This window comes from Leucoraja erinacea, unplaced genomic scaffold (genome assembly GCF_028641065.1).
Source record: "Leucoraja erinacea ecotype New England unplaced genomic scaffold, Leri_hhj_1 Leri_150S, whole genome shotgun sequence".
In the NCBI taxonomy this organism is placed as follows: Eukaryota; Metazoa; Chordata; class Chondrichthyes; order Rajiformes; family Rajidae; genus Leucoraja; species Leucoraja erinaceus.
The window spans coordinates 26,132-40,344 of NW_026575792.1; the positions used below are offsets into that span (position 1 = coordinate 26,132).

The following is a 14,213-nucleotide window of genomic DNA, read 5'->3' on the forward strand; positions in this document are numbered from 1 at the left end:
GCTATTTTCATAAACCAGCATCTGCAGTTCCTCGTCTCTATCTTCCACCCTCTAAAATGTACTGTATCACTACATAACATGTAAACAGAAGCTAAATAAAAGTGTGTTGGGATATTGATTAACAGAAAAATAACAGCCAATGACCAGCATAAACAATTCATTGCCACAGACGGCTGTGGAGGCCAAGACATTGGGTATTTTTAAAGCGGTGATTACTAGGTTCTTGATTAGAATGGGTGTTAAAGGTTACGGGGAGAAGGCAGGAGAATAGATTGGGTTGAGAAAGAAAGATGGATCAGCCATGATTGAATGGTGGAGCAGGCTCGATGGGCCGAATGGCATAAACTCTGCACCGATGTCTGATAAATCTATATTACTAAAAGTCTGATCTTGACCGCTGTGCTGCGATTTCCAAGAGAACGCCGCCACCTACAGCCGTAATGTTTGCCCACCTCGCTCAGAGCCCCCCTCCGCCTTCCGGGACCAGTGGATTTTTCCCATCGATGAAAAATCGGAGAGATGTTAATGTTTTCAAAATAATTTGCCATTCTCTCTGCTGCCCCTGCTGGAGGGAGGGGGAGGGACTATAAAACCAGGAAATGGTGTGCCTCACTCAGTCTCTGCAAGATGGAGGAAGCCAGAGGGTCACGTCTCTCTGAGCTCTGAATAACACTGAACACATGTCTACTCAACTGTGAGTGCCCTTAATGTGGTTTGAAAATGAAAATATGATTGTTTTGAAGTAAAAATACACTGCAAATGGTTGTTTGGGTTGAAGTAATTGGTGAAGAGGTGGAATATTGCATCGGGGGACAGCCTTCCCGTGTGAACATGGGACCCAACAGGTCCCACTTAGTCTAGTATAATATAGAATTCAGACGCTGCAAGGACATTGATTACATGAGACAAGTATCATTTTCAGGACAGCTCAGGTCAAGGGCAAACTCGGCAGAGGTCGTGAATTAGGTCGTGAAAGTGGGACGGGCCCATTACAGCGCTTGCAGCGCCGGAGACCCGTGTTCACGCTTGTTTGTACGGAGTTTGTACGTTCTCCCCGAGATCTTCGGTTTCCTCCCACACTCTGAAGACGTGCAGGATTTTTAGGTTAGGTGGCTTGTTTAAAGTGTAAATTGTCCCTAGTGTGTGTGTGTGTGTGTGTGGGGTAGTGTTAGTGTGCGGGGGGGTCCCTGGTCGGCGCGGACCCGGTGGGCTGAAGGGCCTGTTTCCGCGCTGTATCTCTAAGCCCAACACTGTGTGCGTTTTTGGGTAGACAAAAATGCCGGAGAAACTCCGCGGGTGCGGCAGCATCTATGGAGCGAAGGAAATAGGCAACGTTTTGGCCCGAAACCCTGAAGGAAATAGGCAACGTTTCGGCCCGAAACCCTGAAGGAAATAGGCAACGTTTCGACCCGAAACCCTGAAGGAAATAGGCAATGTTTCGGCCCGAAACCCTGAAGGAAATAGGCAACGTTTCGGCCCGAAACCCTGAAGGAAATAGGCAACGTTTCGGCCCGAAACCCTGAAGGAAATAGGCAACGTTTCGGCCCGAAACCCTGAAGGAAATAGGCAACGTTTCGGCCCGAAACCCTTCCGGGTTTCGTCCCGAAACGTTGCCTATTTCCTTTGCTCCATAGATGCTGCCACATCCGCTGAGTTTCTCCAGCACTTTTGTCAACCTTCGATTTTTTTTCCAGCATCTGCAGTTCCTTCTTAAACACCGTGTGCGTCTCGCTCCTCAGGCTACGACTTTGGTTCGCCGAACGCGTCGACTGCATCATCCTGCTCTTCGACGCCCGCGAAATGGACATCTCGGACGCGTTCTCGGACGTGATCGAGGCCAAGGTCGGATAGTCGGCGACTAAACCGTCTCCCCCACCTGGTTTGCCAGGTGAGGAGGGGACTGTGGACCCCCAGCAGGACCAAAAAACCAGCCCTGTCAAAGGGCGGATGAGCTCCTAGCGAGCCAACGGCCGTCCACACTTCAGCAGAACTTGCGATCACTGTCGTACACGGCATTGTAAGGAACGATGATGATTCCTCCATCCACCATCCATTCATAGCAAAAGGATTTGAGTCTAGGAGCAGGGAGGTTCTACTGCAGTTGTACAGGGTCTTGTACAGAGACCACACCTGGAGTATTGCGTACAGTTTTGGTCTCCTAATCTGAGGAAAGACATTCTTGCCATAGAGGGAGTACAGAGAAGGTTCACCAGACTGATTCCTGAGATGTCAGGACTTTCATATGAAGAAAGACTGGATAGACTCGGCTTGTACTCGCTAGAATTTAGAAGATTGAGGGGGGGATCTTATAGAAACTTACAAATTTCTTAAGGAGTTGGACAGGCTAGGTGCAGGAAGATTGTTCCCGATGTTGGGGAAGTCCAGAACAAGGGGTCACAGTTTAAGGATAAGGGGGAAGTCTTTTAGGACCGAGATGAGAAAAAATAATTCACACAGAGAGTGGTGAATCTGTGGAATTCTCTGCCACAGAAAGTAGTTGAGGCCACAGTTCATTGTCTTTATTTAAGAGGGAGTTAGATGTAGCCCTTCCTAATAATCTTCCTGCATCTAGCCTGTCCAACCCCTAAAGAATTTTGTAAGGTTCTATAAGATCCCCCCTCAATCTTCTAAATTCTAGCGTGTACAAGCCGAGACTGGATAGCAGTCTTTCTTCATATGAAAGTCCTGCCATCCCAGGAATCAGTCTGGTGAACCTTCTCTGTACTCCCTTCCCTCGATGGCAAGAGTGTCCTTTCCTCTGTGGCCCCTGGTTCTCCTCTCTCTTCCGGATCCCAGTAGGTACAAAGCCTAACACTCTACAGTCTTTCCCCATGAAATACCAAACCGGTCGGTGAAGGAATAGAGGTGAAGTGCAGGAGAGAGAAAGGATTAGGATAAATAAATTGGATTAGATGAAGTCAGGCAGGGAGAGGCAAATACACCACCAGCATATCGCAGTGGGGCCCACAAATGCCTCGCATTTTGTTCTGCTTATTTCATGTATAACAAAGCACTTGCAAGCTTCAGTGATCTTAACAAAAAATGATTGGAAGATAAAGCCGGAATGGTTAGTGGGCTTGGGATGACTGGGAAAACCTAAAGGGCCTGTCCCACTTACTCGATTTTTCTCGGGCACATGCCGGCAGTGTTGAAAGTCCAGCGGAGACCAGATAAAGGTACGACTCTTTGGGCAGCTACTCACGACCATACAGGCATCATACTGAAACCCGTACGGCCGTGAGTAGTCGCCCAAAGAGTCGTAACTTTTGCTGGTCGCCGCTGGATTTTCAACATGGTGAAAAATGTTCGCCGACTTTTATCGGCAAGTCACCGAAAAAAATCCGGTAAGTTGGACTGGCCCTTAAGGGAGAAGAAGTTTGCACTTACCTGAATTCAGGTGTGGAATAGAATTGAGAGTGAAGGGGCCTGTCCCACTTGGGCACTTCATTTACGCCACATCCTAAAAATTGGTTAGCGCGCGTGGTGAGGCGTGGTGGCGTACGCAGTGACGTGCGGCGCCCCAATATTTTGGAATGCTCAAAATCCTCGCCCGCCACCTGCATGACGTGTCCCTTGCGCACGTTGACGGCGTACGCTGACGTACCGATGGTGTACGTGTAGCTCGTGGTGACGCATGGTCATGCACGGTGACGCACGCACGTTGGCTGCCTCAAAGAGGCTGGCAGTATCATCAAGGACCCACACACCATCCTGGCCACACACTCATCTCCCCGCTACCTTCAGGTAGAAGGTACAGGAGCCTGAAGACTGCAACGACCAGGTTCAGGAATAGCTGCTTCCCCACAGCCATCAGGCTATTAAACCTGGCTCGGACAAAACTATGAACATTAATAGCCCATTATCTGTTATTTGCACTTGATCAGTTTATTTATTCATGTGTGTATATACGTATATAATGGTATATGGACACACTGACCTGTTCTGTAGTCAATGCCTACTATGTTCTGTTGTGCTGAAGCAAAGTAAGAATTTCATTGTCCTATCAGGGACATAGAAACATAGAAATTAGGTGCAGGAGTAGAGGCTATTCGGCCCTTCGAGCCTGCACCGTCATTCAATATGATCATCGTTTTTTTTCTCACCTCAGTCTTAAATGACCTCCCCTTTATTCTAAGACTGTATGTGGCTCCTGGTTCTGGACTCGCCCAACATTGGGAACATTTTTCCTGCATCTAGCTTGTCCAGTCCTTTAATAATTTTACATGTTTCTATAAGAACTCCCCCCTCATCCTTCTAAACTCCAGTGAACACAAGCCTAGTCTTTTCAATCTTTCCTCGTATGACAGTCCCGCCATCCCAGGGATCAATCACACAGAAACACAGAAACACAGAAATTAGGTGCAGGAGTAGGCCATTCGGCCCTTCGAGCCTGCACCGCCATTCAATATGATCATGGCTGATCATCCAACTCAGTATCCCGTACCTGCCTTCTCTCCATACCCCCTGATCCCCTTAGCCACAAGGGCCACATCTAACTCCCTCTTAAATATAGCCAATGAACTGGCCTCAACTACCCTCTGTGGCAGAGAGTTCCAGAGATTCACCACTCTCTGTGTGAAAAAAGTTCTTCTCATCTCGGTTTTAAAGGATTTCCCCCTGATCCTTAAGCTGTGACCCCTTGTCCTGGACTTCCCTAACATCGGGAACAATCTTCCTGCATCCAGCCTGTCCAACCCCTTAAGAATTTTGTAAGTTTCTATAAGATCCCCTCTCAATCTCCTAAATTCTAGAGAGTATAAACCAAGTCTATCCAGTCTTTCTTCATAAGACAGTCCTGCCATCCCAGGAATCAGTCTGGTGAACCGTCTCTGCACTCCCTCTATGGCAATAATGACACGTGACAATAAACTCACTTGAACTTATTATGCGTCAACGTTCGTAACCATGCGCCGCCCGTAAGCCGTCGGCCCACCATTTGAGCGCCGCACCACGTGACCACCCGTGTATAAAGCGCGCGTAGTTTTGAAATTTTTTCCCTGGAGAAAAATCCTTGCCACGGATCGGACTAAGCACGAACGACATCGCAAATGGCTCCTAAAAGGAGCAGGGCCCTCAAGAGCACTTGGCGCGCGACACTGTCGTACTGCTAGACGGTTTTCACGCCACAGTCACTGCCGGTCTGTCGCGTGAATAACGCCCAAGTGGGACAGGCCCTTTAGCCGTTTCAATGCGCCAATGAGTCAAGCTGAGATTTGAAGTAAAGCTTGACACATATTTACCTCAACGAAACACCTGATGTGATCAACTTGTGTGAGTCACTGAAGTCATGGCAAGTCAGGTCAGGAATAGAGCTGACGGTATCGATGCGGTGAAACTTAAAGAGAGGTTGGATTTATTCAAAGCTCAGTTTAATCGAGAGATACAGCATGGAAACCAGGCCTTTGGCCTACCGAGCCTACCCCAACCGCCAATCACCCATTCACACCAGTCCCCCCCCCCCCCCCCCCCCCCCCAGGATTTCCGCCCATGTACACAAGACTCTAGTCTCCACACTGTTGTTGTTGATTTACCTGAGCAAGAAGCCTGGCCATCTAAAATCTGAAGAAAGGTTTCGGCCCCGAAACGTCGCCTATTTCCTTCGCTCCATAGATGCTGCTGCACCCGCTGAGTTTCTCCAGCACTTTTTGTCTCCCATCCAAAACTGTCGCAGACAATACCAAATGCTGGCACTGCCTGGGCGAAAGGGGCAGGGAAGTCAATCCCAGACTTGCTACAAACTCCCACATCCCGAGACTGAATGTACTAAAGCAAATGGATCATGCTCCCTTGGCAGCGATCAGCGGCCAAAAGGATGGCAGTGGCAGTGTCAGGTGAATATCACTGCAGTCGGACGCTATCGTTGCGGCACTGTGCAAGCTTTATTCATCATCGCCCCCTTGTTTCTTCGGCCCATACTTCTCCATGAAGTTGGCGTGCTTCTGCCGGAGTATCTCTTGCTGCTTCTTGAAGCCGTTAAGCCTGCGGGAAACAAAAAGTGTGAGCGTGGGGGGGGGCTAAAGGGGTCCCGAGGGATGGCAACCGGTTACAAGCACGAAAGGCAGGAAGTTTCATTGCTGGTCACCCCGTCGGTTCCTGGACTCCATTTGTACAAGCTAGAGGCAGGAAACATGTCCCCGATGTTGGGGGAGCTCACCAGGTTCATTCCCGGGATGGCGGGACTGTCGTACAGTGGCGGACTGGCCAGGGTGTCAGCTTGCCCGATGGCAAGTGGGCCCCTGATGAAGTGGGTCCCCCGATATCAAGTGGGCCCCTGATGAAGTGGGCGGCCTATATCAAGTGGGCCCCTGATGAAGTGGGCCCCCTTTGACTCCTGGCAACCAATATTTTTAGACCCAGTCCACCACTGCTGTCGTATGTTGAAAGAATGGAGCGACTGGGCTCGTACACACTGGAATTTAGAAGGATGAGAGGGAATCTTATTGAAACATACACAATTATTAAGGGTGTGGACACGCTAGAGGCAGGAAAAATGCTCCCGATGTTGGGGGAGTGCAGCGTAGGTTCACCAGGTTAATTCCCAGGATGGCGGGACTGTCATATGCTGAGAGAATGGAGCGGCTGGGCTTTTATACTCTGGACTTTAGAAGGATGAGAGAGGATCTTATTGAAACATTTCAGATTATTAAGGGATTGGACACGCTAGAGGCAGGAAACATGTTCCTGATGTAATGGGAGTCCAGAACCAGGGGCCACACAGTTTAAGAATAAGGGGTAAGCCATTTAGAACGGAGACGAGGAAAAACCTTTTCACACAGAGAGTTGTGAGTGTGTGGAATTCTCTGCCTCAGAGGGCGGTGGAGGCCAGTTCTCTGGCAACTTTCAAGAGAGAGCTAGATAGGGTTCTGCAAGATAGTGGAGTCAGGGGATGATTGGGGACGATCAGCCGTCTGTGGCAATGAGTTCCACAGATCCACCGCCCTCTGACGAAAGACGTTTCTCCTCATCTCCTTGCGAGAAGAACATCCTTTAATTCTGAGGCTGTGACCTCAGAATGTGCTCTCCGTTTGGCCCTAGTTAACCATATAACAATTACAGCACGGAAACAGGCCATCTCGGCCCTACAAGTCCATGCCGAACAAATGTTTTTTCCCCTTAGTCCCACCTGCCTGCACTCATACCATAACCCTCCATTCCCTTCTCATCCATATGCCTATCCAATTTATTTTTAAATGATACCAATGAACCTGCCTCCACCACTTCCACTGGAAGCTCATTCCACACCGCAACCACTCTCTGAGTAAAGAAGTTCCCCCTCATATTACCCCTAAACTTCTGTCCCTTAATTCTGAAGTCATGTCCTCTTGTTTGAATCTTCCCTATTCTCAAAGAGAAAAGCTTGTCCACATCAACTCTGTCTATCCCTCTCATCATTTTAAAGACCTCTATGGAATTCTCTGCCACAGAGGGTAGTTGAGGCCACAGTTCATTGGCTATATTTAAGAGGGAGTTAGATGTGGCCCTTGTGGCTAAGGGGATCAGGGGGTATGGAGAGAAGGCAGGTACGGGATACTGAGTTGGATGATCAGCCATGATCATATTGAATGGCGGTGCAGGCTCGAAGGGCCGAATGGCCTCTACTCCTGCACCTAATTTCTATGTTTCTATGTTTCTATCAGGTCCCCCCTTAACCTTCTGCGCTCCAGAGAATAAATACCTAACTTATTCAACCTATCTCTGTAACTTAGTTGTTGAAACCCAGGCAACATTCTAGTAAATCTCCTCTGTACTCTCTCTATTTTGTTGACATCCTTCCTATAATTGGGCGACCAAAATTGTACACCATAGTTACTGGCGGGGGGGAGGGCTTGTGCACCCTCAGGGGCTTTTGCCCGTGAGGCAGGCAGGCAGGCAGGCAGGAGCCCGCAGGAGAGGGTGGGCGTTTATCCCACCGGGGTCTACGTGTGGTACTGCACACTTGAGTCCACAGAGAGCTGTGACGCTCTCGCCAGGCCCAGATTATGCCTTGGACCTGATTGTGTGCATTGAAATGAAGCTGCCTGCTATTGTGTGCCCGGCGACTCGAGCTCTTGTTCCAAGTCAAGGCACGGCGGAAGTGTCCATGCTTTGCATTCATCCCTTTGAATGGGGAATGCGATACCCGACAGTAGGTGACTTGTTTTCATCTGGTTATCAGACACCCCCCTCCCCCCCTTATCCCCCCTCCCCCCCCCCCCCCCCCCCCCCCCCCCCCCCCCGATCAGTCTCAAAGGGATCATTCTTAACGCAACGTCTATGGCAACAGAATCTGATGGTGGGGCGGGGAGAGAAGTGGGACCCCCAGCCTCAATGCCCCCCCCCCCCCCCGACACATCACCACTTCAGTAGCTCGGCAGCTGCAGAGGGTGCTAATCCCTCTGATGGACACAGACTGGTGGTGACGTGTCCCGCTGAAGTGTTGCTTGTGCATCACGCTCGGCGGGCCCTGACAGAGAGGCTGCAGGTACCACACGCAACCGAATCCCACCCCCGCTCGCTACCCCTCACTGTGAACCCCGCAAAAGGGCCACACCTCGGCCCGAGAACCCTCGTCCAACTCCATGCCTGGCTTCACCCTCCCCCGCCTCTTTTCCTCACAGAGAGTGGTGAGTCTGTGGAATTCTCTGCCTCAGAGGGCGGTGGAGGCCAGTTCTCTGGATACTTTCAAGAGAGAGCTAGATAGGGCTCTTAAAGATAGCGGGGGGGGGGATATGGGGAGTGGGCAGGAACGGGGCACTGGTTGGGGACGATCAGCCATGATCATATTGAATGGCTGAATGGCCTACTCCTGCACCTATTTTCTATGTTTCTATTGTCTATTGTACTGATTGGGGATGATCAGCCATGATCACATTGAATGGCGAATGGTGCAGGCTGGAAGGGCCGAATGGCCTCTACTCCTGCTCCTATTTTCTATGTTTCTAGAATCAGGGGTAAGCCATTTAGAACGGTGACTTTTTCTCACAGAGAGTGGTGAGTCTGTAGAATTCTCTGCCTCAGAGGGCGGTGGAGGCCGGTTCTCTGGATGCTTTCAAGAGAGAGCTAGATAGGGCTCTTAAAGATAGCGGAGTCAGGGGATATGAGGAGAAGGCAGGAACGGGGTACTGGTTGGGGACGATCAGCCATGATCACATTGAATGGCGAATGGTGCAGGCTGGAAGGGCCGAGTGGCCTCTACTCCTGCACCTATTGTCTATGTTTCTATGTTTGTATGTTTTTTGAGGACGGTGTTTGTGGAGTTGAATACTTGCGATGCTATCCATAATAAACTGGTGGCATCTTCCAACCTTGCGGGAAGCAAGGAAAGGCATCTCTAATGGCTAACCGCAGCGGCAGACTGGAGGCCAGAGACTGATAGAAATCAGTGGGAGTATAGGAGCTGAGTGTAAAGATCAAACACTAAACCAGTTACCAAAGGATGAAAGTACAAAGCTGTCCGCTGTTACAGAATTCAGTCACCACCTGTTTAAACTGAACTTTAAGCCAGCCGAGACACAAGTGGCAGGTCTAGAAACATTCCATCCAACTCATACAAGAGACACCACCCCTACACTAGGGACGTTTTCACTGTCTTGATACTTCTCTAGAAACATAGAAATTAGGTGCAGGAGTAGAGGCCATTCGGCCCTTCGAGCCTGCACCGCCATTCAATATGATCATGGCTGATCATCCAACTCAGTATCCCGTACCTGCCTTCTCTCCATATCCCCTGATCCCCTTAGCCACAAGGGCCACATCTAACTCCCTCTTAAATATAGCCAATGAACTGTGGCCTCAACTACCCTCTGCGGCAGAGAGTTCCAGAGATTCACCACTCTCTGTGTGAAAAAAGTTCTTCTCATCTCAGTTTTAAAGGATTTCCCCCTTATCCTTAAGCTGTGACCCCTTGTCCTGGACTTCCCCAACATCGGGAGCAATCTTCCTGCATCTAGCCTGTCCAACCCCTTAAGAATGTTGTAAGTTTTCTATAAGATCCGCTCTCAGTCTCCTTCTTTGTCACATAGTGTTTAAGAAGGAACTGCAGATGCTGGAAAAAACATCCAAGGACCCAAGCAGTCGTCCCAGGTGCGGCAGAGGTTCACCTGCACCTCCTCCAACCTCATCGACTGCATCCGCTGCTCTCGGTGTCAGCTGATCTACGTCGGCGAGACCAAGCGGTGAGACCGACACCTCCGCTCGGTTCGCGATAACCAACCTGATCTCCCGGTGGCTCAGCACTTCAACTCCCCTTCCCAATTCCGAATCCCAGTCCGACCTTTCTGTCCTGGGCCTCCTCCGTGGCCAGAGTGAGTCCCACCCACCGCAAATTGGAGGAGCAGCACCTCATATTTCGCTTGGGCAGTTTACACCCCAGCGGTGTGGACATTGACTTCTCCAATTTCAGGTAGTCCCTGCTTTCTCCCTCCTTCCCCTCCTCTTCCCAGCTCTCCCACAGCCCACTGTCTCCGCCTCTTCCTTTCTTCTTCCCGCCCCCCCCCCCCCCCCCCCCCCCCACATCAGTCTGAAGAAGGGTCTTGACCAGAAACGTCATCTATTTCCTTCTGTGTAGGATAGTGTGCGGGGATCGCTGGTTGGTGTGGGCATCATGGCCTACTACTCATTGCAAAAGGATTTGAGTATAGGAGCAGAGAGGTTCTACTGCAGTTGTACAGGGTCTTGGTGAGACCACACCTGGAGTATTGCGTACAGTTTTGGTCTCCAAATCTGAGGAAGGACATTATTCCCATAGAGGGAGTGCAGAGACGGTTCACCAGACTGATTCCTGGGATGTCAGGACTGTCTTATGAAGAAAGACTGGATAGACTTGGTTTATACTCTCTAGAATTTAGAAGATTGAGAGGGGATCTTATAGAAACTTACAAAATTCTTAAGGGGTTGGACAGGCTAGATGCAGGAAGATTGTTCCCGATGTTGGGAAGTCCAGGACAAGGGGTCACAGCTTAAGGATAAAGGGGAAATCCTTTAAAACCGAGATGAGAAGAACTTTTTTCACGCAGAGAGTGGTGAATCTCTGGAACTCTCTGCCGCAGAGGGTAGTTGAGGCCCAGTTCATTGGCTATATTTAGGAGGGAGTTAGATGTGGCCCTTGTGGCTAAGGGGATCAGAGGGTATGGAGAGAAGGCAGGTACAGGATACTGAGTTGGATGATCAGCCATGATCATATTGAATGGCGGTGCAGGCTCGAAGGGCCGAATGGCCTACTCCTGCACCTATTTTCTATGTTTCTATGTTACTACGACCTACCTACAGCCATGCTGCGAGTATGAGTCAAGGGCAAACTCGGAAGAGGTGGTGATTTAGGTCGTGAAAGTGGGACAAGCCCTTAATGCAGCAACCCAACTGCTGCGCCTCCATGCCGCCCCTGTGTCTATCTTTTTGTTTTAATAATCTGCTCCATTCTTTGTTAGGACTGTGAACTTCCTCCGGCATATCTATCATCAGTTACGTGAGAGGTGTGAGATCAATCACTCTTTTATCCTGTACGTCGAAGGTACAGCTATTTTGGTCATGAGGTATTTGGGGTGGACTCTCAGTCTATAGTCCTCGAGATTGTACTTTCCCTGGTGAGACTGAATTGATATCTTAACCTTCAGATAATTTTCACAAGCACGTCCTAATTACAACAGTGGCAGAGGTTCAAAACCACAGAGAAGGGTTGACAAGCAAATTCAAAACAAAACGAAAGACTGGTTTTGTGAATAATTAGAAAGCATACATCGAAGATTCTTCCAAAACATCAGAAGGAGGTAAAAGCAAAAAAAAAATACCAGGTTCATTCCCGGGATGGCGGGACAGTCATATGCTGAGAGAATGGAGCGGCTGGGAAAATACGCCCGACCTACTTGATGCCACGAGTACCTACGACTAGCATCACTACGACCTACCTACGGCCACCTACGACCTCGTGACGACCATGCTGCGAGTAAGAGTCAAGGGCAAACTCGGCAGAGGTCGTGAATTAGGTCGTGAAAGTGGGACACCCCCTTAAGAGGGGATCTTATAGAAAAGGGGTAAGCCATTAAGGGCTTGGACACGATTGAGAGGGGATCTTATAGAAACTTACAAAATTCTTAAGGGGTTGGACAGGCTAGATGCAGGAAGATTGTTCCCGATGTTAGGGAAGTCCAGGACAAGGGGTCACAGCTTAAGGATAAAGGGGAAATCCTTTAAAACCGAGATGAGAAGAACTTTTTTCACACACAGAGAGTGGTGAATCTCTGGAATTCTCTGCCACAGAGGGTAGTTGAGGCCACAGTTCATTGGCTATATTTAAGAGGGAGTTAGATGTGGCCCTAGTGGCTAAGGGGATCAGGGGGTATGGAGAGAGAGGCAGGTACGGGATACTGAGTTGGATGATCAGCCATGATCATATTGAATGGCGGTGCAGGCTGGAAGGGCCGAATGGCCTACTCCTGCACCTAATTTCTATGTTTCTATGTTAAGATTATTATGGAGAGCACTGGATATACCTCTACAAGACCATCTCTCATCCTTGTACACTGCAAGGAATAAACAATAGACAATAGTTGCAGGAGTAGGCCATTCGGCCCTTCAAACCAGCACCGCCACTCAATGTGATCATGGCTGATCATCCTAAATCAGTACAACGGGGTACATTGCTTCGAAATGTACAAAACAAGGATCTGCAGATGGACACAAAGTGCACAACAGTGAACTCAGCAGGTCAGGCAACATCTCTACAGGGCACGGACAGGTGACGTTTCTGGTCGGGACCCTCCTTCAAACCTGACTCTAAGGGGTAGCTATTGGACATGTTGGAGGCAGCTAATACACTCTGGAGTTTAGATAGATGAGAGGGGATCCCATTGAAACATATAAGATTATTAAGGGCTTGGACACGCTAGAGGCAGGAAACATGTTCACGATGTTGGGGTAGTCCAGAACCAGGGGCCACACACACACACAGTTTAAGAATAAGGGGTAAGCCATTTAGAACGGAGACGAGGAAATACCTTTTTCTCACAGAGAGTTGTGAGTCGGTGGAATTCTCTGCCTCAGAGGGCGGTGGAGGCCGGTTCTCTGGATGCTTTCAAGAGAGAGCTAGATAGGGCTCTTAAAGATAGCGGAGCCAGAGGATATGTGGAGAAGGCAGGAACGGGGTACTGACTGGGGATGATCAGCCATGATCACATCGAAGGGCCAATGGCCTACTCTTGCACCTATTGTCTATTGTCAGAGGCTAGGTAGTTCTGAAGAAGGGTTTCGAACTGAAATGTCTTCTATTGCTTCTCTCCAGAGATGCTGCCTGATCCGCTGAGCAAAGGGGGTGTCCCACTTTCATGACCTAATTCACGACCTCTGCCGAGTTTGCCCTTGACTCATACTCGCAGCATTGTCGTCACGAGGTCTTAGGTAGGCCGTAGCGGGCCCTGATGCTAGTCGTAGGTACTCCTGGCATCAAGTAGGTCGGAGCGTTTTTCCTAGCATGATGAAAAATGTCGTGATTTAGGTGGTGAAAGTGGGGCAGGCCCTTTACTCCAGCTTTTTGTGATTGTCCGGGAGAGAGTTTATCTGCTCCTGTCTGCTGGAACTGGTTGCAGTTTTTCCCAACATTGCGGCTCCATTTTAAACATAGAAACATAGAAATTAGGTGCAGGAGTAGAGGCCATTCGGCCCTTCGAGCCTGCACCATTCGCCATTCAATATGATCATGGCTGATCATCCAACTCAGTATCCCGTACCTGCCTTCTCTTCATACCCCCTGATCCCCTTAGCCACAAGGGCCACATCTAACTCCCTCTTAAATATAGCCAATGAACTGTGGCCTCAACTACCCTCTGTGGCAGAGAGTTCCAGAGATTCACCACTCTCTGTGTGAAAAAAGTTCTTCTCATCTCGGTTTCCCCCTTATCCTTAAGCTGTGACCCCTTGTCCTGGACTTCCCCAACATCGGGAACAATCTTCCTGCATCTAGCCTGTCCAACCCCTTAAGAATTTTGTAAGTTTCTATAAGATCCCCTCTCAATCTCCTAAATTCTAGAGGGTATAAACCAAGTCTTTCTTCATAAGACAGTCCTGACATCCCAGGAATCAGTCTGGTGAACCGTCTCTGCACTCCCTCTATGGCATGCATTGGCTTTAAGCTACCTGGAGGCATTTGGAAAGGTGCCGGGAAAAATGCACATTGCTTTTCTCACCAGAGAACAAGAAACCGGTTGGCAAAATATTAACTTTGGCCAGCACCGACTCCCAAC

At 49.4% G+C, this 14,213-nt stretch overlaps 1 protein-coding gene across 3 annotated transcripts in view; it reads right to left on the minus strand.

The window, feature by feature from the left end:
- Positions 1-5,456: 5,456 nt before the first annotated feature.
- The window catches only part of dnajc4 (DnaJ (Hsp40) homolog, subfamily C, member 4), a 145,365-nt gene continuing 136,608 nt past the window's right edge, over positions 5,457-14,213 (minus strand). For 2 of the 3 annotated variants that reach the window (XM_055665802.1, XM_055665803.1), the window contains exon 7: positions 5,461-5,979. In XM_055665802.1, the coding sequence (XP_055521777.1) occupies positions 5,880-5,979 (100 nt within the window). In that variant the 3' untranslated portion in view covers positions 5,461-5,879. Of the gene's footprint in view, positions 5,980-14,213 lie in introns of all 3 variants that reach the window. The other variant, XM_055665804.1, reaches the window with a different exon arrangement.